This window comes from Hippoglossus stenolepis, chromosome 2 (assembly GCF_022539355.2).
Source record: "Hippoglossus stenolepis isolate QCI-W04-F060 chromosome 2, HSTE1.2, whole genome shotgun sequence".
Taxonomy (NCBI): Eukaryota; Metazoa; Chordata; class Actinopteri; order Pleuronectiformes; family Pleuronectidae; genus Hippoglossus; species Hippoglossus stenolepis.
In genome coordinates this window covers 20,670,937-20,694,148 of record NC_061484.1, presented here as the reverse complement: position 1 = coordinate 20,694,148, position 23,212 = coordinate 20,670,937, and the positions used below count along the sequence as shown (strand labels likewise).

General features: G+C 43.5%; 1 protein-coding gene across 7 annotated transcripts in view; it reads right to left on the bottom strand.

Moving 5' to 3' along the window:
* Positions 1 to 23,212, bottom strand: part of sh3gl2a (SH3 domain containing GRB2 like 2a, endophilin A1) — a 33,709-nt gene extending 10,497 nt beyond the window's left edge. For 2 of the 7 annotated variants that reach the window (XM_035146076.2, XM_035146034.2), the window contains exon 1: positions 22,973 to 23,212. In XM_035146076.2, coding sequence (XP_035001967.1) covers positions 22,973 to 23,017 — 45 coding nt within the window. In that variant the 5' untranslated portion in view covers positions 23,018 to 23,212. The remainder of the gene's footprint in view (positions 1 to 22,972) is intronic. The other 5 variants (XM_035146042.2, XM_035146059.2, XM_035146068.2 and 2 more) reach the window with 4 other exon arrangements.

The window sequence follows — 23,212 nt, the reverse complement described above, 5'->3', positions numbered from 1 at the left end:
GGGGAGACTAAGCCTGTGACAGTGGTTTATGCAGCGTAAGACTTTCTGAGGACCGCTGCTCTATGAGTCATCTTAGCAAAGTCTCCTCTGATCCCACTTGGGAAACAGCTCAATATTCTGACAGCAAAGCAAAACACACACACACACTCACACAGACACACTTCCCATCGTCAGTTTCACCTACACATCTCGACCAAGTCTTCGAATCCTCCCTGAGCTGGTTGCCATGGAGACAGGAATCTGCCCGTGCCAGGTTACGTCTACTACGTCTGTAACTTCCTGTCATTTTCAAATCAACTACAATATTATTTGCCTTGGGCCAAAGTGCTACAGCAGCTGCAGAACAGTAGATTGTACAGCAAACAACAACAACAACAGTACACAAGGACTTATCACGTAAGATCCTGAATAATAAAGCAGAATAAAAGTGAGTTGAATATTACAGCTGCCCTCAAACCACTTAAAATGATAAAACACTGAAAGGATTTAACAAAATGAAAAACAGAAACCTGGCATTAAAACTTAAAAATCAAAGTGTAGCATTTGCCAGACAAGGTGGGAAGGTTATTTTAATACATGACCAATCAACACGTCTCCTTATGAGCAGTGTGATGGACGTTGGGATGAATGAGAGCTTGAGGTGTGACGGGTCATTCAGGATCCTGTGTACCAGTGTGACCACAGAACCTTCCTGGATGGTCTGAAGGGAAGGATAGCCCTTTTTTTTTTACCACTCTCTCAATTATTGATTTTATCTGCACTGTGAGAGTACACCAACCATGCTGCCATTCCATATCTAATTATGCTTTGTAGCAGAGCAGCGTAAAATATCCACATGACGTCGCTGCTCACACCTCACGACCGCCGCTCAGGAGGCGCTGAGGATCTGAGCTGATAAGAGGAAGGTGCTGACGGCAGGGAAAAAAACTGCAGAACCCGGTGAACACGTGTGTCTGTCTAACACACGTGTCGTACCAACACGAGCGATGCACATATAGTGACACTTCTGCTGTTCATCCGAGCCATGTAATCACATACTGTTATATTGTGCACCTGGGGTACACGATGAATGCAGTCACATGTAGCCGCTGCCTGGTTTCAGATGTGAACATAATGTGAAAGCACAAGACAGATGGCACATGTGTCTCTTTTTAGACTAAACTGTATTTAGGCTAAAAAACAAGGCGACTGTCAGTCCTGCATTTTTTTTTTGTTGCTATAAACTAAATAATATTCAATGAGGCATAACGACGATGATGTAAGTAAAGACACAGTCAGTATTTTGGTGCTACCGGAGGATATTAGCAATTATTCTCCTACACAGAGAATTGGTCTGATGTCGTCTCCCAAAGTGATGATTCACGCTCACACCAGGTTTATCAGTAACATCTCTGAGATCACAGAGATTTATAAAAAGAGAAGCGTTTCTTTCCAAGCAGGGTTTTGAACATTTTGAGGACGAGAGCAGGTTTAATTGGTGTTTGAATTGTAATTAAAAAGGTGTCAATGCTGCTAATAAACAAGTAGCCTGTGTATCACAGCATGGACCTGCAGGATTTAGAGGCAACAAATGTGAAAATGATAATATGTATATATAATAGTATATATACTCTATAATGTGTACAATGTAGGACTGCAACTAACAACTGCATGACTATGAAAAAGTAAAATTGGAAAAAACGTTCCTCAAAATCATTTTTATCAAAGCTTTTATTTTATCCGACCAACGATGCAAATCCGAAGATTAATCGTAGAACCAAAATGCTACAAATCCTTTTTATACAGGAAATTTCCACTTCAACAAGGTTTTCTTGTTTAACTACGTGATTTATTGATACATCATTTCAGTCGTTTTGTAAATGATCAGGAAACTCAGTCCCAATACTTGCTCAAGCAGAAATATGAGGTCAAATCCAATTTTTCTGTGGAACTCACACCACATCACATTTCACACAGCTGTATAATCCTGCTTCCTCCTGTGGTCGGTACTGAGCAGGAAACATCTGCAACAACGCCTGTTTTCCCACCACGAGCAATAACCCACAGCACGTTAAAATCATTAAAACTGGAGAAACAAGGTAATAACCTGTAATAACAGAAACACAGACGTCTCATGTGTTGACACAGAGTCGGTGAGAACGGCAAGAACTGATTTACAAACCTGATTGACGAGAAAACAAGCAGCACTTAGAATTGTGAGGATACATTTTTAAATGGAGCTGAGCTTGATGCAGACGGCTTCACCTCACACAGTGTTTACTGCTCCAAGTCCAAGTGTATCTTATTTGTGTGTGTGTGTGCAAATGTCTTGTGTAGAGACAGAGAGGAGCTGGGGAGTCGGGGAAGGAGTCAGTCATTTATCGAGCTAAATGGATCAAAATCAACTCAGTCGGGCAGCGCCTGTGGGTTCCTGCATACGGCTCGGGAAACTGAATGAATGGAAATGAGCTGCTGGTGGCTGTGGAGTGAGTGGACCAGAGCTGCTGCACACGCTGCTGCCAACGTGTGTTCAACCCCCCAGACACTGGCATGTGGAGGGGAAAGACAGAGAGAGTGTTGTGTCGGAGAAACTGAAATTTACTGCAGTGACGGAGGGAGATGCACTAACATAGATGAACATGCTTGGAGACGCTAGAGGACTACAGAGCTTGTCACAGTCAATAACCTCGGCCCTGATGATTGATCTTTTACCCCCAAAGATTTACTATATGTGACCAAGCCGCCAATTTCTCCTGACGGCCAGGAAACCAGAGATCTACAACCCTCTTGGGGGAACCAGCGGTGTCACTGAGCTTTTACTCATGATCTTCTTTGTCCCACTAATCTGTGTCTCACTCAACAACCCATCTCTCTTCTCATCCTCCATCCATCACTCTCTCTTCTCCATCCTCCCCTCCCCTGCCGGGGAAGGACGTGACAAGGTGAACTGAGCAGCGGCGGGCGGCGGCAGTGTGAAGTGAACTCTACAGGGACGCAGTGGCGTGGATGATATGTAACCTGTGACGTCACACGCTAAGCACGCGCACGTGTCGTAGTGGAGGCTGTCGTGCACGGCGCTCGTGAATAAAAAAGGGAGGACGCAGCTGATTCATGACGCCTCCAGACACAGAGGCAGTGAAGGGATAAGGTTTCACTGCAGAGCTCGGGCTGAGTTATTCCCAACCCACTGCAGCCACTGGATTCTAGGCAACGTCTGTGTGACATGAAAAGTCCGACAAACGTTTGATGCCGAATATGATTTCTCTGGGAAAGGTGCAATTAGATCGTGTTATCATATCTACTCGTCCTTCTTCACGGAACAATCCAGAGTAAATGTGCAAATATAAGGTTCAGTGTGTAAGATTAAGTGACATCTAGTGGTGAAGTTGCATGTATTTCTACCACTAGATCCCTTTCACCTAAATCTTACACACTGGACCTTTAAACTGCTGGATACAAAATGTCTAATTTCATGACAATCCATCTCACAGTTGCAAAAACAACAAATATCACTAAAACAAAAGTCAGAAGAGAACTGAAGTGCTCTTCATCCTCTGGATCCCTTGAATGTCAAAGTTTTATCCTTCCACTAGTTGGATTTTTTCAGTCTGAATCCTGGTGGTGGACCAACCACCGTCCGGGAGCCATGCCGCCGGCGTGACTAAAAAAGAACCAAATGAAAACCTTGGGGTCTGGCTCAAATAAGGCTGCAGATCTCTCTCCTCACTCTCCATTTTTCTCCAACTGGCAGCCGCGAAAGACCAAATCAGACCAGATTAAATATGCTAAATGTGGAGGCGCGAATAGCCCAGAGATGTTGCCAAGGGCAGCAGGGCATCGCTGTTCCCTCCCCGCACCGAAAAACTCTTGCGTCATCACCGGGGACGGGCCGCAGGATGTCCTGACTGGCTCTCAGCGTGGATCTTTATTTCAGATTACATCAGGGTTCACGGGGAGATGAAAACAAGATGTAGAAGGTGGAAATCAGCACGATGTTAAACGCAGTGTACTCACTGCTGAGAGGGATCCTGCACTCATGACCTCAAAACCAGCAAAACTCATGCATTTTAATACTGCGGGAAAATTATGTATGCAGCATTAAAGCAAAACCAAATTACCAAAGTGCTAATGTCAGAAGCCAAATCAACTAAAATAATAGCAGAGGTTAGACCTGATTAGACTGTTGTATATTTAATCAGCTGCAGTCGACAGTATTTCTGTTCTAAAATGAGACCTGCCCACACACAGATTAATGGAAACACCAGAGGAGAGTTTAAACACCGGCTTTTACACCTGTGTACGACACCCTGAGTTAATACTATTACATGGCTGACGAGGAAATCGACCTGAGACACTCTCTGACACAGACCGGCTGCTTTTAAACGGAAGTCCAGGATGAGATTACACTACTCACTGCAGAACAGGCCGAGGTCAATACTATAATATCATATCTACGTAAACGTGTATTTGAGCTCATGTTTCTAAATCTTGTTTCATCAGCTTATCCTTGAAAAAAAGATAAACAAAACAGAATAGCTTTTGTAGACATTTTCCATAACGTCTTCAAAAGAAGTCCAAAGACAAATTGTGTGTAGGTGTGTGTTTGTTAATGTTTGTTTATCTCTGTGTCGGGCCTGTGATACTCTGCTGACCTGTCCAGGGTGAATTCCACCTCTCGCCCATATTCAGCTGGGATTGGCTACAGCTCCCCAGGACCCTCAAATTATAAGCGATATACTGTAGATAATGGATGTAATAATAATAATAATAATACTTTTACTATCAAACTTTTAATGTATGAATTTGTTTTCCTTTATCTGGTATATTTCCTACCTTGCACCACATTAACAGTGAGAAAAGAAGATGATATATTTGTGCTAATTGTGTGTCCCCAAAAAAATACAACTGCTGTATTTTTAAAACTAAATGTTCCCAAGGAAGGAGAACCGACGTAGATTAAAAAACAACACAACCCATTTGTTGGTTTGTTTTACAAAGCTTTGACTTATATGTAACGTACAGACGAGTTGCACAGCATTGGATGGATTCACTTAATTTGTATGAAAACAAAAACATACTTGATATCATCTATTTTATTAATGTTTGCAGTAAAAAGCTGAATTTGACATTGCTGCTGCTAAAGATTTCACGGCAAGCCATCAAATATTGGCTGAGATATTTGAATCTGGAACAAAGCTGTGGACTAACTATCTGCCTGCCACTGCCATCTGTGGAGACGCCATCTCTAATGTGGCACAATATTTATATATTTTTTTTCAGAATAATTATGTTGCTGTCAAAACAGGATAAAAACATCATAAAACTAGATGGCTTAAATTTGCAAATGTAATAAGTTTCTGCATCTTCCTGATGTATGCATGAATGCAGGGGTCCATCTGTGCAGTACAACACCCACTCACTCACTGCACTGTTCATCCTGGAATAATGTTCCGTCTAAGTGATGCAGGAGATGAGTGTCTTGTTTTCCACCGTCACAGCGAACTGTCTGATGCTCTGTTTGGTAAGATTAAAAAATATATATTGTTTTTGTACATATAGATGATGCAGATTTACTGCAGCTGTTTACGTATAGAACATAAATTATCCAGTTATCTGGAGAAAACCTGAGAGAGGTCAATTTACAGATATATAATATTTCTGTGGATTTCTTTAGATTTTTCTCTCTTTTCTGTGTTTGTCTTTTTTCCACATGTAAAACCAGAAGATGTTTTTGTAAATTATTGTTATATAATCTTATAATCCCCAAAAAGTGATGGACCAAATGCATTTGCATGGCACAAAAATAAAAAATGATTGATATTATGATAATCATTGATATTTTATATGTAATAATATCATGAAGTGCATCTCCGGCCTGCTTCAGCCTGGACTTTTAGCATTCACGGCCGTGCTGTTAGCATTAGCATCAGTCACATGGCGCCCAATGTGAGGTGCACAGGGAGCGTGCTGCTGCAGCCGCCACCGACCGCCGCCGCTGCTGCTCTCCTCCCCCATGCCTCCCATGCCTCCTCCCTCCTCTCCAGCTCACTAGTCTTAATCCCGGCTGGGCACACGGAGGCCCCTGCTTTAAATACGCACACAGGGTGGAAGAGGGGGATTAAAAATGACAAGAGTGATTAGTGAGGCTATTAGAAGGACGGCCCCCGCTGCTGGACAGTAGCATGGAGGAGATCTAACTCCTTCTGCATCAACCTGCCTCCTAACTGCCCCTTTGCCCCCTGGGTGAGGAAGGATCCGAGTGGAAGCCTGTGCAAATCTGTCGCAGGGGGAAGAACCGACACCCTCATCACATTTCTCCTGCTCATCTAGTCTTCGCTTAGGTTCAGCAGGTATTCTTTCCTCCTTCACTTTCACCTTGTAAGTTTTCAGTGATGAACGGATGATAAAGGAGGACGAACACAGAGAAATAGAAAAGGTCGTGTCCGATGGGAACATGACAGAGAACTGCTAAAACTTGAAAAGACAGAAAACAATTGCATAACAATGCCCAGAAGATATTTGTCGTGCCTCTATCTCCCTCCAGCCTCTCCTCCTTCTTTGTCTCTCTCTTTTCCTCCTCATACCCTCAGAGCCTCACTGTTCTCACTGTCACGTTCCTCATGCAACACTGCGCCGACTGTTCACACGGCTGGATTGTGACTCAACAATATGTCCAACTGCATTCACCTAAACAGGAACCACAACCTTGACTCCAGCCGACCAGGATTTCTAAGAACCCCCAACTGTAAATGGACATTAAGGCTTTATCTAGGTGCCAATCTAACCCTAATAATTGCACCGCCTGTCCCGAGAATAGACCTGTGCTCTCGCGGAATCAGGGAAAATCCGTTTGTCATTCTTAAACCCTGGCGTTCAGAGCCAACATGGCTTCCGCTGCAGCTACAGTGGTTTCAGGATGATAGTAATCCTGCAGAACATCACGGCCTGGGGAAGCATTAGTGTGAAGAAGAATTCAACAGTGAAACAAGCAGACACGGACGCACATGGGTCTAAATTATCAGCTTTTCAACTCAATTCAGCGCCTGAGAGACCAGGTGAAGGAGTCAAGTACAGACGGACCGGACGAGCACCCAGACAGGACAGGGTGCCAGCTGTGTCCCCCCGTCCACGCAGACCCGTGCCAGCATCAGTCCACTGGTTGGCCATGTTGCTTCACTGACCTCTATCCTCTCGGAGTGAGTGGCCCGTGGCTATTATAATCTGATTTGTAAGCCTTTGCATGGCTCTTATGTAACAGCGGGGATGAGTCTGTAGCTGGGGAGATGTGTGCACACACTCCCATCCGTCCTCCATGTACCGCTCGGTAAATGGGAGAGGAGGGGGGGGGACCAGCTGGCACCGTGTGTGTGTGAGGAAAGCGTGCCAGGGCTTGTGAGTGCTCGGATATGTGGCGATGATGATGAGACAAAGATGGAGGATGACTGAAGGCACACACACAACGTGAATGATGGCGAGCTCTGTGTTGTGTGTATGTGTGTGTGTGTGTGTGTGTGTGTGTGTGTGTGTGTGTGTGTGTGTGTGTGTGTGTGTGTGTGTGTGTGTGTGTGTGTGTGTGTGTGTTACTCATGACCAATATCAGTGAATCCCTTCAGTGTAAATCCACATTTTTACTTTTCGTTAAACAAATGAGACCTGGAATATTCTTTTCACCGTTTACGACACAAGATATGAAATTCAGAGCAAGATACTGATCTGTGTGCTTCACATGAATTATATAATGAGGCTCACAGTATTCTCTCCCGTATGGAAGTGAAAGAAAAGAAATAATCCTTCACCCAGTGGAAGTATAACATATCCTCTATTGTGCTAAAATAGCTTCATCATTAAATTACATTGCCGGTGTTAAGTAGGCTCAGTGTTCTTCGGCCAGACCTCCCACAGCTCTGCCTGGAAACCAGAGGAAGGTGCGAAAGACTCGATGTGCTCAATTCTCTCTTTTAATTTCTTCTCGCAATCGTTTTCTAAGCACTCAGTGTTTTTCTGGCTCATTTGTTCACATCCCCAGTTTACCTCCGTCTATTACTGTCCTTTCATTAACGACATCCATCCTCCCTCCATCTACACATCCTGTCTATCCACCTCCACATCAGAGACTGCTGTATGGGAACGTTATAGAAATTGTACTTTTTGTTAGATTTAATATTATTTTACTTGCACACTAGTAACATTGCTCTCAATCTATAGAGCAAATCAACAGAACATCTTATTCTCACCTCGCCACCTTGTGTTCCACCGCACGCTGTGACATCACCGCGGGCTGCGGGGGTCAGAGGTCAGAGGTGCAGCAGACGTTCAACTTTCAGGGCGTTTTTACCACAGTTGGCAGCCGACCACTGATTTTCAGATAATGATCTACACCATTTGTGTGGATCGCAATGCGTCAAAGAGCTGTTGAATTTATGTGTTTGTGTAAGAATAAGATTCCGTTGAGAGTCTGAGGTCTACTGGGTTTGATAAACGAGTCAATTTATACTGGGATATCCTGAAGGTCAGTTGCATTTCAAGTGTCTGAATTCGACCATATCTGGGACATTTTCGAAAATGATGATCCAACATTCTCCACCAATCTCACGCTGTGATTGGTCGGCTCTGCACAGTGGAGAAAGTAATCAAGGTTTGGAAGTTTGCTGAAGTTGTCGTATAACTTTTGTGTTTATGTGCAGGAGAGAGTCTAACACACCGTATAACAGTGTGGTCGAGCATAAATCAGCCCAAAGAAACTGTGTATCGTGAGTCCAACATCACTATCAAAACAGTGCAGCATGGATTTTCATGAAGAAAGAAGCAAAATATAGAAAAAGAATCTAACTTTTTAATCTGCATCAGTATCATCCTGTCACTGTCGGCCATGTTGCCATATTTTCCAAATATCATTCCTAATCCTGCATTCCAGGGTCTCAGATTATAGGCTGGAATAATCAATGCTTATTCCTCTTCCTTTGAGAAAAGCTTTCAACTAAAACCTACACCTGAAAACTGCATTCCTCAGAAGAATCAGTCTGGGCTGTGGTTGCACTGGGCAGCTCCCAGGTTTGACTGTATTCAAACTGAATGACAACAACACTTTCGCTTGGAAAAGCTAAAATAAAGAATAAAACTATAAAGGCCTTTTCTTTTTCACACGTAAAAGACGAGAGGAGGGACTGAATACTCGACATGTTCTGTCATCAAACTGAAAGTATTTCAAGATAATTACTATTTGCACAGACGATCATCCGTTATCATATTCAGCTCATGACATTTAAAAAATCTGCATCATTAGATACAAAGTCTGTCATTTTCATTCATCACCAACAGATTAGAGAGAAGAACGGGACCCTAAAGCAATGCTTTTATATAGTTAATGATACTTCATCCTCCGTGACTCACCATTCAATCAATAACACACACACACACACACACACACACACACACACACACACACACACACACACACACACACACACACACACACACACACACACACACACACACACACACATATATATGAAGCACAACCCACAAACAGCCCGCCAGCTTTCTCTTCCTCTGTGCTCCATTGCCAGTCTGCAATTTCCATTTCAAATGTAAGTGCGTCTCTCAGAGATAATGACTGAGCTCTGAGGCCTGTCGAGGGCTCCACTGTCTTTCCTGCACGTAACTGAAACATGAGACATTTGATTTATTCCTGTGAATTCACAGCATTATCATCCTAACGTTAACCCAGCAGCGTCCTGAGGTAAATCTGCGTGGGCGTAATGACGGTGTTGTCCTGGATAATGAGCAGTGGAGATCAGTATTGATGATGGTTATTAAAGCTGAGTTTCAGACGCTGCCTCCAACGTGTGCATTGACACACAGATTCATAACCACATCATTCATCCTTCAGATTATCGTCCAACTACAACTAACATTTAACCAGCTTCAGCTTTCATGCCTCCTGATATTGTCGAGTTAATTTAGAATACAATTCAATCTGGTCAATTCAATTTCTGGAAATGCGTTATTGCTGTAGCCAAGAGAGCAGCGACACAGTCTGCACGTTAAAACCTAACGTTCTGCCACATCCACACACACACACGACGCACACAGCCATGCATTATACAGTGAGTGTCTCAGGAGGGTTGCAGTTCGTCACCAGTCGGCTGGCTCAGCATGAAGGTTTTCACACACACTCAATCCAGAAATCCAGCAGCCATTTTATAAACCGTCTGCCGTCCTGACTCGTTGTGTGAAAACCACCGTGTTGCTTTTTTGATTTGATCATTTCAGTCCCGAGGGAAACGGGGAGGGAGGCTCAGAGGAGACGCTGGCACGTGGTTCCCAAGACCCCAGCGAGGGTTTGTTCTTCTGAGGCCGTGTTTGACCTTTTACACAAACTGTTCTCACACACACACACACACACACACACACACACACACACACACACACACACACACACACACAGGAGAGACAGTGATGTTTGACCTGAGGTTTCACACAGGTAATGATTTAAAGCCTTTAATGCAAAAATGCAGCGCCACACCATCAGATGAGGTGATCAGACGACCATTAATCAATTATCAATAACAGAGTCCAATCATAATATGAAACAAAAGAAGCAGAGAACATCTGTCATTTGAGAAAATAATCGGAATCCAACTGAAAAGTGTACAATCAAAAAGCATGTGGTTTTCTCATATGTATGCTATGCAAGGCCGTGTGTGGGTACAACAATATAAACATAAAGGATCCATACTATGTAATGTAATGTGAAATAAACATTGGACATATTTATGAAAAAATACATTAGAAAAGAGATATGTTGAATACTATGTGAGTTCCCAAAAGCAGGGGAACATATGTGTGTCAGAGGGGGCGTGACAGCTCGTGTGCAGACAGACTGATGTCGCATCATCAGAGGAAACGAGACCAGGAGAGAAAAGGCCGAGGCTGTGGTCAGTGAGCGAGCAGGAAACACCAAACACACACAAAACATTTCATACAAACAAACAAACACCGAAGACTCATCATCACTGATGAAGATAAATATCTTTTACTTTTAAACTTCCAGCTAAAGCACCGAGCAGCGGCAGCACCATGATGGATCCTGGGAGAAAAAAAAAGCAGCCGCGCATTTAGACCAAAATCAATAAAACGACAAAAAAACCAAACAAAAACAAACGTATCCCCCGAACACGAGCACAGACCTTCAATCAAACTGCCGCGGTCCCGCCCCGAATAAACAACAACATTAATACATCCAGTGGCTGGTGTGACCCCGTTAAAAGAGGAGAAAATTGAAAAGCCTCAGCAGACCAACGTTCTCTATGTCTGATATTGACTATTTCCCATTGAACAGCAGACAGGTTTGATTAGATTTCCTGTTCCATGAACAAGGTCATGACAGAAGGGGACAGACTCACCACCGATGTAATGACACCCAGAATATCGACGAAGACCACTCAACCCTTAAAGGAGGAGAGACGTGTGCAGAGGAATGTACACCAGGTTTTACAATATTTGAAATATCCAGAGCTGATCAGTTGGATAAAACAATGTACATATTTGACTTCTTTCACAAAGTCACTGATAATGAAAATAATAATGTTCCTGTTTTAAAAGTAAAAAAATGCTACATTACGAAAGCTGCTGGAAGATACTTACAAAGTGTCGTGAAAATCCAGATTCAGAGGAAACTGAACAGCCTCAGACCTCGTCTCCTCATAATGTCTGTTAATTAATATGTTAAACTGCACATCTGCTTTTGTCAATATCTCTGAGTTCTATGTATACTGAGACAAAACAACTGCAAAATGAACTCATTATATAACAGAGTATTTGTCATTGCTATTTAAATCTTTTAGATCAAACGCCTCCTCATGAGTTTATAATGTAGAATTTTCACAATATAACTTCTCCTCTTAAGTTATGTCTGATAAAATGACTGATTCTATATATTATATTGTCCTTGATAATCATCCACTTGCTTGGTGGAGATCCACAGGAAGAGTTCCAGGTGTAACACACGGAAACTTCAAGATGACTTAATGCATCACTTTGTATTTGATAATCAAATACAAGTTAACTACTTTCAGGATTATGTTAAGATTTTATTGGACCTTTGTTACTGTTGTGACATTTAATAGATTCAATATTTGATTTAACAAGAAGGTTTAGTCAATAATGAAAATAGCTGCAGGACTAAATACATGAATAAACAGTGTAGTGTTGTATTGACTATATATTCAATGTTCATGTACTGATATATTACACATGATGTTGGTATATGTAAGTATTCTAATTGAAGGGTAATTAAAGTGAAGTCCTGCCCAAACAGATCAGTTGAATAACTTCACCTTCACTGTAGCTTGAAACATTCATGCTACAGCAGTACAGTATTTAACATGTATTTTTTACTTGATGTATTTTATGCAGACAGACACATTCACTTTAAAGCAAAACAATATGAATTCTAATCAGAGTGATCTTCTCCTTTAAACACGTCTGTCATACGTCACATGAAGTGAGTTCAGCAGAAATGACTTTGTTTACCATTCAGCCTGTGGCTCTAATGCGAGGAGACGGTGGAGACGCTTGTTTACACAAAGCAGCAGCATGATTGAATTCATCATTATTAAACATACACATAATATTAGTACATAACCGTATGTGTTTAGTGATGATGAATTTCTATTTATCATACAAATTAAGTATATTTGGTAAATTATACTAATACAGGGCTTTTATTCTGTGTTTTTCTCTTTAAATGATCAGTATTACACATTTTTTCACTGTAGGAAAAGAGGTAAATTAAAAGTAGTGGGACAATTTGAAAGTCACATGTCAGCAGTCACATGCCCAGATGAACTCAAATAAAAATACTACTCCGACTAAAACAGCAAAGAAGAGTCGTAAAACCTCTGACCCCAACCCAAGGTACATTTGGCGGTCTGGTCCGGCACATGTGGCCCGTTTCACAGATTACCGCTGCAGCGCTCTCATTCTGACACACACACACACACACACACACACACACACACACACACACACACACACACACACACACACACACACACACACACACACACACACACACACACACACACACACACACACACAGCTCCAATATAATGCAAAGTCACTGTGCTCTGATTAATCTGAGTATAATCCCCGACAAGCCATTCAGTCTCGGCTCTGCAGTTGGCGGGAGGACGCCGTGTGTGCTCAGGGCGAGGGACTTCACTGTGGGTGTCCACGGCTGGGATCACATGACATGTTTTTCTTTGTCATGCACGCTGTCCGCCATAAAGACGACAGGAGACCCAGTGTTTCAGCAGACGTGTAAACACAATGAAGCACGTCCTGTTCCCTCCTTCCTCTCATTACTGGACCTTCACCAGCAGAATTAGACTGAGAGATGCTACAGCTGCCTGAAAGCACTGCCTGCACTCCTCTTTTGTTCCCAGCATCCTCCTCTTCTCTCCACTTAAACTCCATTACTTCCTGCTCTCATCTCTTCCCGCTCTCTGCTCCCCCCCCTCTCCATCCTTTTCCGACCCGAATGGCATCTCTCTCTAAAGTCTTTCCTACAGTGCGCACGTCGTACTGCATCATTCTGTGTTACTATTTAAAGCCCTGCTTGTAGAGCGGATCAATGGACGACTATCCTGCTTCACCACTTTGGTCCAGACTGACTGACGACCACATACCTTTACAATTAAATTAGTCCCATTATTACCCCGTTGAGTTTTCCTTCCATAGTTAGTTGGTCTTTGAGGGGCATCGACGATCTGCCTCCAGCTGGGCCTGTCCTCAGATCTCCCCCTGTCAGACCCATCTCTCAGCTCAGCCATCACAAGTTCACCACCATTTTGTTTTAGGCCAACATGTTTGCGTTTTCCAGGCGGTGTCCCCCTCAGGGTGGTCTTCACCCACGCTGATGTGTTTGTTTGTTGTTTTATTTGTTAGCTGGATTACACAGAAAACTACTGAACCGAGGGATGAGGATTTAATGTGGGAAGATCCCAGTAAATGATCTGGAGGAGTGGTTACAATTCATCCCAATGGGGACATGAATACATGAACTAAAAATAATCACTATTCACCCATCAGCCACAACATTTAATTCAAAAACCAAACATATTACCCTGCTGGTGGCGCTATAGAGAAAGTCAGGGGGCCTCTAACATCGAATCACAATGATGAATTCCTGTAGAAAAGGTTTGGTCGGTGACCTTTAACCTTTGAACTTTTAAGTTAATGCACTATACAACAGACAAGGTCTCTAGGGCAGTGAAAACATCCATATGTGAATTATCTGGAATTGCTCTTGGTTATATCCACAGGCCTGAATCTATAAGCAGAACCAATAACCAACACAGAGAGCGGGCTGTGAAGAGAGTGAACTGCAGACTGCTGGGTTATAGATTTGGATAATGATGATTTGTGGCTGCAGTAGATAAGTCTGTGTGATGGTTTCATGGTCTTATCAATGGTTCCAGTTATTTTGAATAAATTGCTCATATTAATCTTACTATAAAGAAAACTCTGATCATATGAGAGGAAGACATTTTTAAAAGCAGACAGTATTTCTTTTTTAAAGGAAAACAAAAGGATCCGCCCTGTTTTTCCTCCATTAATTACGTCTGATGAAGAAAACGTAAAAACTAGATGCTCAACACAGGTTCAGAGAATTTCCCTTTTCCAGCCCTGAGCCATCGCCTGTCTCTCCCTGCAGTGGTTGATGCCCAGAATATGTAATATACCAATCCTGAATAAAACATCAACCATGGCCTGAATACTGATGCCGAGAGAGGAGGGATGAGAAAGAAGGGTGTAGAAAAGAGGAAGAAGAAGAAAGCACCGACGGTAACGAACGTCAGATCACCGTCTATAGACAACACGCACCAACGTTTTCATCCCTCGGTTTTCTTCTCTGACAGATATGAACTGGGCCAAACATCGTTCATTCACAGTTTATGTTTTCTGAATGAGGACGTTGAACGAGTTAACCTCACCAGTGCTCCCATAGCTTCTCTCTCTCTCTCTCTGCCCAGATTTCAACCCTCTGGCTACGGCATGTGCACTCTTGTCAAAAACGATGTGTATTCGAAGTTCCACCTCTTTCTATTCAGTGGTTTAAATAAATCTGCGTGATTCATAGAGACGTACAGTGCGTCAGACTTGTCACTGTATAGTTTCTGGCAACACCTCAGATGGCAGAAGTCCTGTTTACATCCTGCTCGAGACAAACTCGTTGTTGTAAAGTTCTCTTGAGGATTTATACCCTGTCAGGGAAATGAGTGATAATATGTGTGGTAGGTAAAGTGAGCGAGGTGAGATTATATACGCTTACTAGTCAAAAAACTGTCACTACTACCTTAATATATAGTTAAAAACATGTCAGAGAACCAGTGAAAGATTTCACTGTTTGAAAACCTGGGGAAGGGAGCAGCCGTCAGGAGCCTGCTTCAAATACCTGAGAAAGCTTTAATGTTTACACTTGTCAACAGAGCAGGAATAAAATGTATGTTTGTTTAACAAGACCAAGCAAAGGACAGAGCAGCAGCCGGGGAAACGTCCCCTGGTGGGAGACATTTCTGAATAAAGGGCTCGACTGTGTTGAGTCCAAACTTCCTTTTAGGCCGCGAGGGAAATAATAAGGAAAAGTGAAGAGTAATGGAGGCAGCGTGAGGGAAGGAAAATAAATCCAGATAAAAGGATGGGAGGAACACTGCTGCTGGACTCCATCCAGGGCAGCATCACTTTTTGCTGCATTGCCGATCCATACTTGGACCAAGGGACAAGGACATCTAATTCTGAGGGGACGACTTCGATGCTGTGTTTTTATATTCAGCCTCACTTGGCAGACACGAAGAGACGTGATGTCTGCAGCTGATCCTCAGTCGAGAATATCGGATGATTCTGTACATCACGATTTATATTGAAGGCCAAATGTCAGGATGAAGTGTGACACATATAGAGAGAGGCACAGAGTAAGGGTTAGAGTGTGGAGGGGGCGATGGTGGATTTTCTAAAAAATAAATGCTGCAATCATCAATTAACAAAAAAGAATCAAATTTCCCAACAAAAATATCAAACATTTTTATGATTTGAAATTCTGAATAGTAATTTGTTTATCATATTTACTATTAAACTGAATTTGGGTTTGGTCTGTTATTTGGCGAAAACAAATAATTTTAAGACGCGCCCTTAGGTCTCAGAGAAATTTTGGGCCTATTTCCAAATTTTTTGACGACATTTTTAAGAGGATTGATTAAGATGATAAAGGGCAGATTAACTGGAACAGTTGCTAGTTCCAGCCACACCTAGAATTATTAAAAAAAACAATAAAAAAAACAGCCTGGCTTAAAAATCACCAACTGATGAAATGATGCTCGGTAGAAATTTCGTGAGGAGAAATGAGATCCGTTCAGATCAACTGTTCTCTCAGTGTTTGACCCGGCTCCCTCCATCAGGATCTCCTCGCTGGGTTCTCCCTCCCGCTCCGCCACTCCCTGTACCTGCTCACGGCTGCTTTCTCGCTCCCCCTCCTCCCCCACGCTTGTCTTCTCTTATCGAGCTTTCCTTGCTCCACTCTTTTTTTGTCCCTCCCGCCCCATCTGTTATCTCCCAGCTGGATCTGCTATACGCTGCACTGCAGTAGGCCGAGCGAGGATCCAGGCTGAATGAGTCACCCACTCACAATCTGCTGCCCTAAAGCCCCGCAGGCGGCAGCCACGTCCAAAAGACCCCGCTGCTGTCCACGGGCATGCACGGATCTGCACTGATGCCCACTCACATGCACGCTTGCACACTGCATGCCCCTTTTTTTGAGGAAGAAATGCTGGAAATGCCTGCATGTGCACACACACAAATAAAGAATTGAACCTAAATGGAGCAATGATATAAAATCCTGCATAACTAATTACTTGGCTTTAAACTACAACCTGGAATGAGACGGTTTCCGGTTGACTAATCAAAATGCTGCACACAAGACAGTGGACTATGCAGGGATAAGACATGCAGAGCTGATATTAGTATTCTGAACACATACAGGGAAACCTCATGGAGAACCAAGGCTGACTGCAAAATACAGGATTACTGCTCCACTCTCCACTGTAAGAAATACACTCTGACCAGATTTGATCACTGCATCATGATTCGACAACAACAGTAGTAATAGTATCCGCACACACCAGTCACACGCGTCCACAGACTGCAGCTGCAGTATTGTGACAGATTTGTTTACATCCAGACCACAAAGGACACGAAGCTTCACGCTGCTCTTACAGATGTTTCCTAAAACCGTGTGTTTTTTCCAGCTTTTCTCTGTGAAAACAGCAGAAGAGCTGCTTAAAGTGTGAAAGTGTGTGCCTAAACAATCAGTGTTTTCATTTAAAGGGTTTCACAGGTTGTGTTCAATTTGTGCTGTTAGCAAAATAACAATTCATAATTGGGTAATAATCACAAAGAGAAATAAAATGATTTTACTGAATCTGTGGACATGTGTTTTTTTTCACCTTTATTAAAGAGCAAGGTCTTCTAGTTTAGGAGCAGGAGTTATTGATTTCTCGTTCAGATTTTGTGATTCTTTCACTCAAAACCCTCTGCTTGCACTCAGATAGGCTCTGCTTGTGCTTGGATTTGCTCTGATTGAGCTCAAAATTTGTGCTTGCTCTCAGATATTTTGTTGCTGTACCTCGGGATCGTCTGTGCTCCAGCTTCAGCTCTTCTGCTCATGCAGCTTCTGTGCGCGTTTGAAACGTCGCTCTCTGATTTCTCTTCCGCACTTTTGTACAGCAACCAGAATACCAGGTGTAGTGTTGACAAACGGAATTGTCCCGTCCTGATTGTGGGTGCGTTAGCTTGACTTCCGATGGTGTAATAATAAAGCCGTGGAGGACTCCACTGCGTGAACCCAGTTAAAGTAGCCACCTGTACAAGACTCTGAAAGAAGTATAGCTTGGATAAAATGTAAACATATAGAAATACCATCCAAAAGCCATCCCTGTGATTACGTTTTATAATAAATATCTCAGTATGACAACACTGCATTTTGCCCTTAAAGTTTTGATCTGCAGTCGAGATCACAGCTGACAACATGGTAACTGAGTATATTTAGCAAACATAATAATACTAAATACTGAAGTAAAACTTAAAGTAGGATTGTAGATGATGACTCTCTCGCACAGTCATGTTGTAATTTGCTCTGCTTGCGAGCACTGGGCTGTCCTCAGTATCTGAAGCAGCCGTCGTGATGCAAAGACCATTAAATCTACATGGATGAAAAATATGAATCTCTTATTAAGGATGACATTCAACGCACCGAACTCTAAATCTGTCATAAAAGAACAAAATTAAGCAGTTTATGCATTTATACGAGGAAACAGCCTCTTTCTGACAGTGACGAGAATGACGGTCGTTTTATCTTGAAAAGCTGCAACACAAACTCCCCAAAGACGCTTCTCTTTGTTTCCTGTCTCTCACTCACTCCGCCACACTTTCTCTAGCGTTCTTGCCATCGTCTTCATCTCCTCTGTCTCTACTGCAGTTTCCATTTAATGAACACCCGTGCCTCCCTGCTGCTCCCAGAACTTGCTTACTCCATTGAGATTAAACATGCACTCTGCAGCCTTAGAAGAAATACAGCTGCTATTCAAACATGGGGTTGATGAGAATAAAAACAACAAGCTGGTGAGTGCTGCATTGAGCAGTGTACTCTCTTTCTAAAGCATTAGCTGAGTGGACGTTAGAGCCCCAAATAAAAATCCTCATCACATTAACACGCTCACGTGCACACACCCGATGAGCTGCAGAGCTCCACACACACTCGACTCTCTTCATGGGCACAGAGGCTTCATGTCAGAAGCATCTGCTCAAAACGTGACTCACTTGACTCTGAGGTGAAGTTGCCTTGTGACGTAACAAGCAATCGTCACCTTTAAAAATCGTTCATTTAAATTACAGATTATTTCTATGCTTTACACAGATTATGTCAAGTTGTGTCTCTTTATCACAGGGTCCGTGGTGAGACGAGCGATGGATTTCTTGGCTAATGAACAAATACATCTTTAAAAAAATGCCATTTGTTGTGGACCTGCTGGGTTTTACCCTTCATGCCTCCTGCTTCATCCCTTTCTTTTTTTTTTTTAATGGCAACCGTTAATAATGCGCCACTCGGAGCCCCGGCGTCCTTGGATGAGAGAGAGATGTCTTCTGTCAGGGAAAAGTGTGGCTGTGTGAAATAAATTACCGTGATGTATGTGAGAAGGTGAAACTGAGGTTGTGTGAATGTGTGTGTGTGTGAGAATCTCATAAAATCCCAGCAACTCCAATTCGCATTCTGCCTTTTTATGAGCCATTCCTCTCACGAGAGTCCATAAAGTCTTTTAATGAAGAAACGCTGCAAGTCTCCGTGCACACGTGAGGATTTTCTGTCTCTGACACAGCAGCTGATGTACACTTGACTTCAGACTAAGCTGCACGGCCAATTAGCAACTAGTGACACAGAGGCCCATCTGCTCCGATCTACATACAAACCAGTTTAATGGTTTAATTGTGGCTCAATTTATTCAAACTAGATATCTTGCCTCATTTTAGGCATTAAGACCAAGAAGCCATTTTCTGTTCTGTTATTAGGGGTGCGAGCATAATAACAATATATATTTGTCAACATTCAGAGACTATACTATACTACGACTATACTAAAGCAAATTTTCCACTGGTAAAAAAAACAGCCACAAACATCTGGCTTGTTCTGCAATGGGGATGGATTCAATCTGTGTTCACTCCCGGGTCAAACGCCTCTGCAGTAGACACAGGTTTTATCGGCTTAGAGCAGCAGTGATGGAAACGTGACACCAGGGTGAGCGTGCTAATTTGTCTGACAGCGGGGTGAAGGAGCTTCTCAGTTTTTGGTGCGTTTGTGATGTCGAACATGGCGCACTTGGAAAAAAGCAGAAAGGCTCCTGTACTTGGAAGGAAAAGAGTCAATTGGCCTTTTTTGTGGGTTTAACCGAGTGTTAAAAAACTGTGTATACTCGCTAATTTTGAGGTATAAGGTAGCTATTCCTATAATGTCTGGGTAATGTTGAAAATCTGTGAGTACTTCTCAGTTGCTTTGTCCAGAAAATGTACAATATAGGTCAATATATATACATTGTTAAAGAAATGTACATATGATAGAGAATCTTATCTAAGATAACAACTAATGATTATTTTCATTACTGATGAATCTGTGGACCATTTTCTTGATTATTCAATTGGTCTGTAAAACTTGTGAGAAAGGTCCGTCACATCTACTCCTTGTTAACATAGTCAAACATCACATCCGATGATCTGATGACGTTTTGTCTGTAAACTGAGGGTATTCGGTTTGCAACACTAGAGAAACGGAAGAAATCCTCACACTGCAGAAGCTGCAAGCCGAACATTTTCTGGCTCGACTTCCTTGAAAAAAACATGATTTAAATCATTCGTCAAAAATAATTGCAGCTTCATTTTCTGTCAATCTGCTATTTGATTGATTAACTTATTATTGCAGCTCTAATTTCATCCGAGTCGCCCCCTCCCTGCTACGCCGAGTCGTGACAATGAGAGAAGAGCCAGCCATCGGACATCTTGTGCCGTCAATTCAGATCCTCATTCTGCCAAATCACGAACCGATTCGGATAAATCCCTGGTTTCAGCCCTTTAATCTCCTGAACTCTCTTCATGTGTTGTGAAGGCTGGGGGGGGGGGGGTCTTGCTACAGTATAGTTTGACAAGTGTGTGTGTGTGTGTGTGTGTGTGTGGGCAGGCGTGTGTGTGTGTGTGCAAGTAGCCAGATTGCTGGGTCACTACCTACAGTAAATGCAAGTCTGGGCCTGGATTACAGAGCTGTGGCACAGGAACAGAGGGATTGAAGGGAGCCTTCTGCCACTGGGAGTCTGGGGGAGAAGACATGGTGTGTGTGTGTGTGTGTGTATGTGTGTGTGTGTGTGTGTGTGTGTGTGTGTGTGTGTGTGTGTGTGTGTGTGTGTGTGTGTGTTGTTGTGAGAGAGTTGGGGGTGTTAGAGTTGTGTGTTTGGGGGGGTGGGGGGTGGGTTAACGTTGAGGAACAGACAGAAGGAGACCACAGAGACAGCTTTCTGAGCCTAGAGCTAACTTAATAGCATCGGGAATAAAACTGAGTAATGACGCCAGGGCTGTGTCTTTACACACTCAACCACACCTCCTCCACAGTGAGAGCCACATAACTGTATGCATATTTACAGATATAGATACTGATATGCACCCCCCCTCCCATACCTCTCTCTCACACACACACACACACACACACACTTGAGGCAGTGGATGAACATCTGCAGGAGGAGAGAGGCCTCAGCTAATGGGTGACAATAGACTCATCACACAGAGTTATCACAATCTGTGGAGCCCCATGTGAGCCGCTGTCTTATTTCAATCTGGTCAAATGAGCTCCTGATTAAAACTGAGAAGTGTTGACGACCATTTCCAATTATAAGTTTGTATTCAGGGGCGAGGGGGGGGGACTAGCCACTGATTGGCCACCGTCCTATCAGTGGTTGTTCTTTTATTAAACTAGTCTTTGTCGTGTTGTGCTTAAATCGTCAGTGTCTCAAATGTCAATATATGAACAATGATCTAAATAACTAATGGAGTTGACTCTATTATGTCACCAGATTTGATCCCAGCATGTGGGAACGACCTCCTGTCCTTGCAAACTGCCGCAAACTTAATCTCAGTTGTTCTGGTCAAACATGTACAGACACTGACCTTCAGCAGACGTGACATTATTAGTGTTACAGTTCAGTCAGTACTCTCTCCCCCGATCTCTGTCAATTACACACAGAGATGAGGAGTGGTGCAAACTGGGAGCTGCGACGAAGGCCAGCAGGGTGAACTGGAGTAAAGGGAAGTGGGGGACTTATAAGAGCATGTGTGTGAGTCAGGCATGGCTCTAGGTGTCCTGCTGTGTGAGTCTTGAGGCTGATTGTCAGCGTCCCTGTGACTCACCCCGAGAAACCAACAACCTCCCTCACACGCGCCTGGAGCTCTCAGTCGACACCGGAAATAAAAGCCACTCAAAGGCCTGGAGTTAATGACGAGCATCAGGGACAGGATCTGTTCACACAGGCCTTTAACCATGAACGTCCCATGGAGGAGCACTGGTGATCTATGGCACCTTCTGTGATTGGCTCCATAGCAAATGATGGATAACATGTCTGATATCTGGGGAATAACATCAGGAAGACACTGAGATTGGTGGGATGAGTTTGAAGCTGCAGGCAAATTAACATGGAGCCGAAAATATTCACAACCACTGGTTTTCACATGTGAAATTCAGCAGATGACTCAGTTTTAGAGGGGGGCATGGTTTTAATTCTTTAATGGGCGTTATGCGCGTTTAGAGGGCGCTGGGGTCATGGCGTGCCTCTGCTGCTCCGGGAGCGGATTTCCGCCAAGACGCACTTAACGGTTGCATAACACGGTGCGCGGTGGAGCTCCTACCGCGGTCGGTAAAGCAGAAACACTCGTCTGAACCGTGTTTTCGTGCAGCGAGACCCGCAGCTCGGATGCTGTCCCTCTGCGGGGAATGTCATCTGAAGGGTACCGAGAGGAGCTGTCGTCCCCGGCATCCCCACCAACACCACGCCGTCGAGCCATCTGCCTCCCACAGACACGACATCGATTCAAACATCGATTATGCACCAAATAACCACGAGAGCGTCGACACGGAGGCTGCAGAGTACGCGAGTAATAAATTACTCCATTGGTGCATTGCTGCAGCGCGCAGGTCTTTACAATGGAGCACGTTTCAGCACCAGGGCTGCAGCCTGCATCTGAACCAGAGGTGATGGAACAACACGCGAGAGCGGCTGCAGCAGGATGGATTCATTTCTAAGCAATAAGAAGCTGAATCAAACCCGCTCCTCTAAATCCCCCCAGTATGAAGATGTGCCGTGATCCGGGACCCCCCAACCCCCCCCCACCCACCCCCTCTTCTTACCTGAGTGGCTTTGTGGAATTGCTTCTTCAGCCCCGCTACAGACATGATGGCGGAGAGACGGTGGCTCTAGCTGTGGGAGTGTAATGAATAGAATTTCAGGAGTGCAAAGAGGAGAATCTCGGTGCTAATTGTTAGTGGAGATGCTCCTGCAGCAGATACGAGCCCTGTATTCACGGTGGTGCTCAGCAGAGGGATCTCCTGTGAGAAAGGGGCTGACTAAAGCCCGCTCAGCCGATTGGA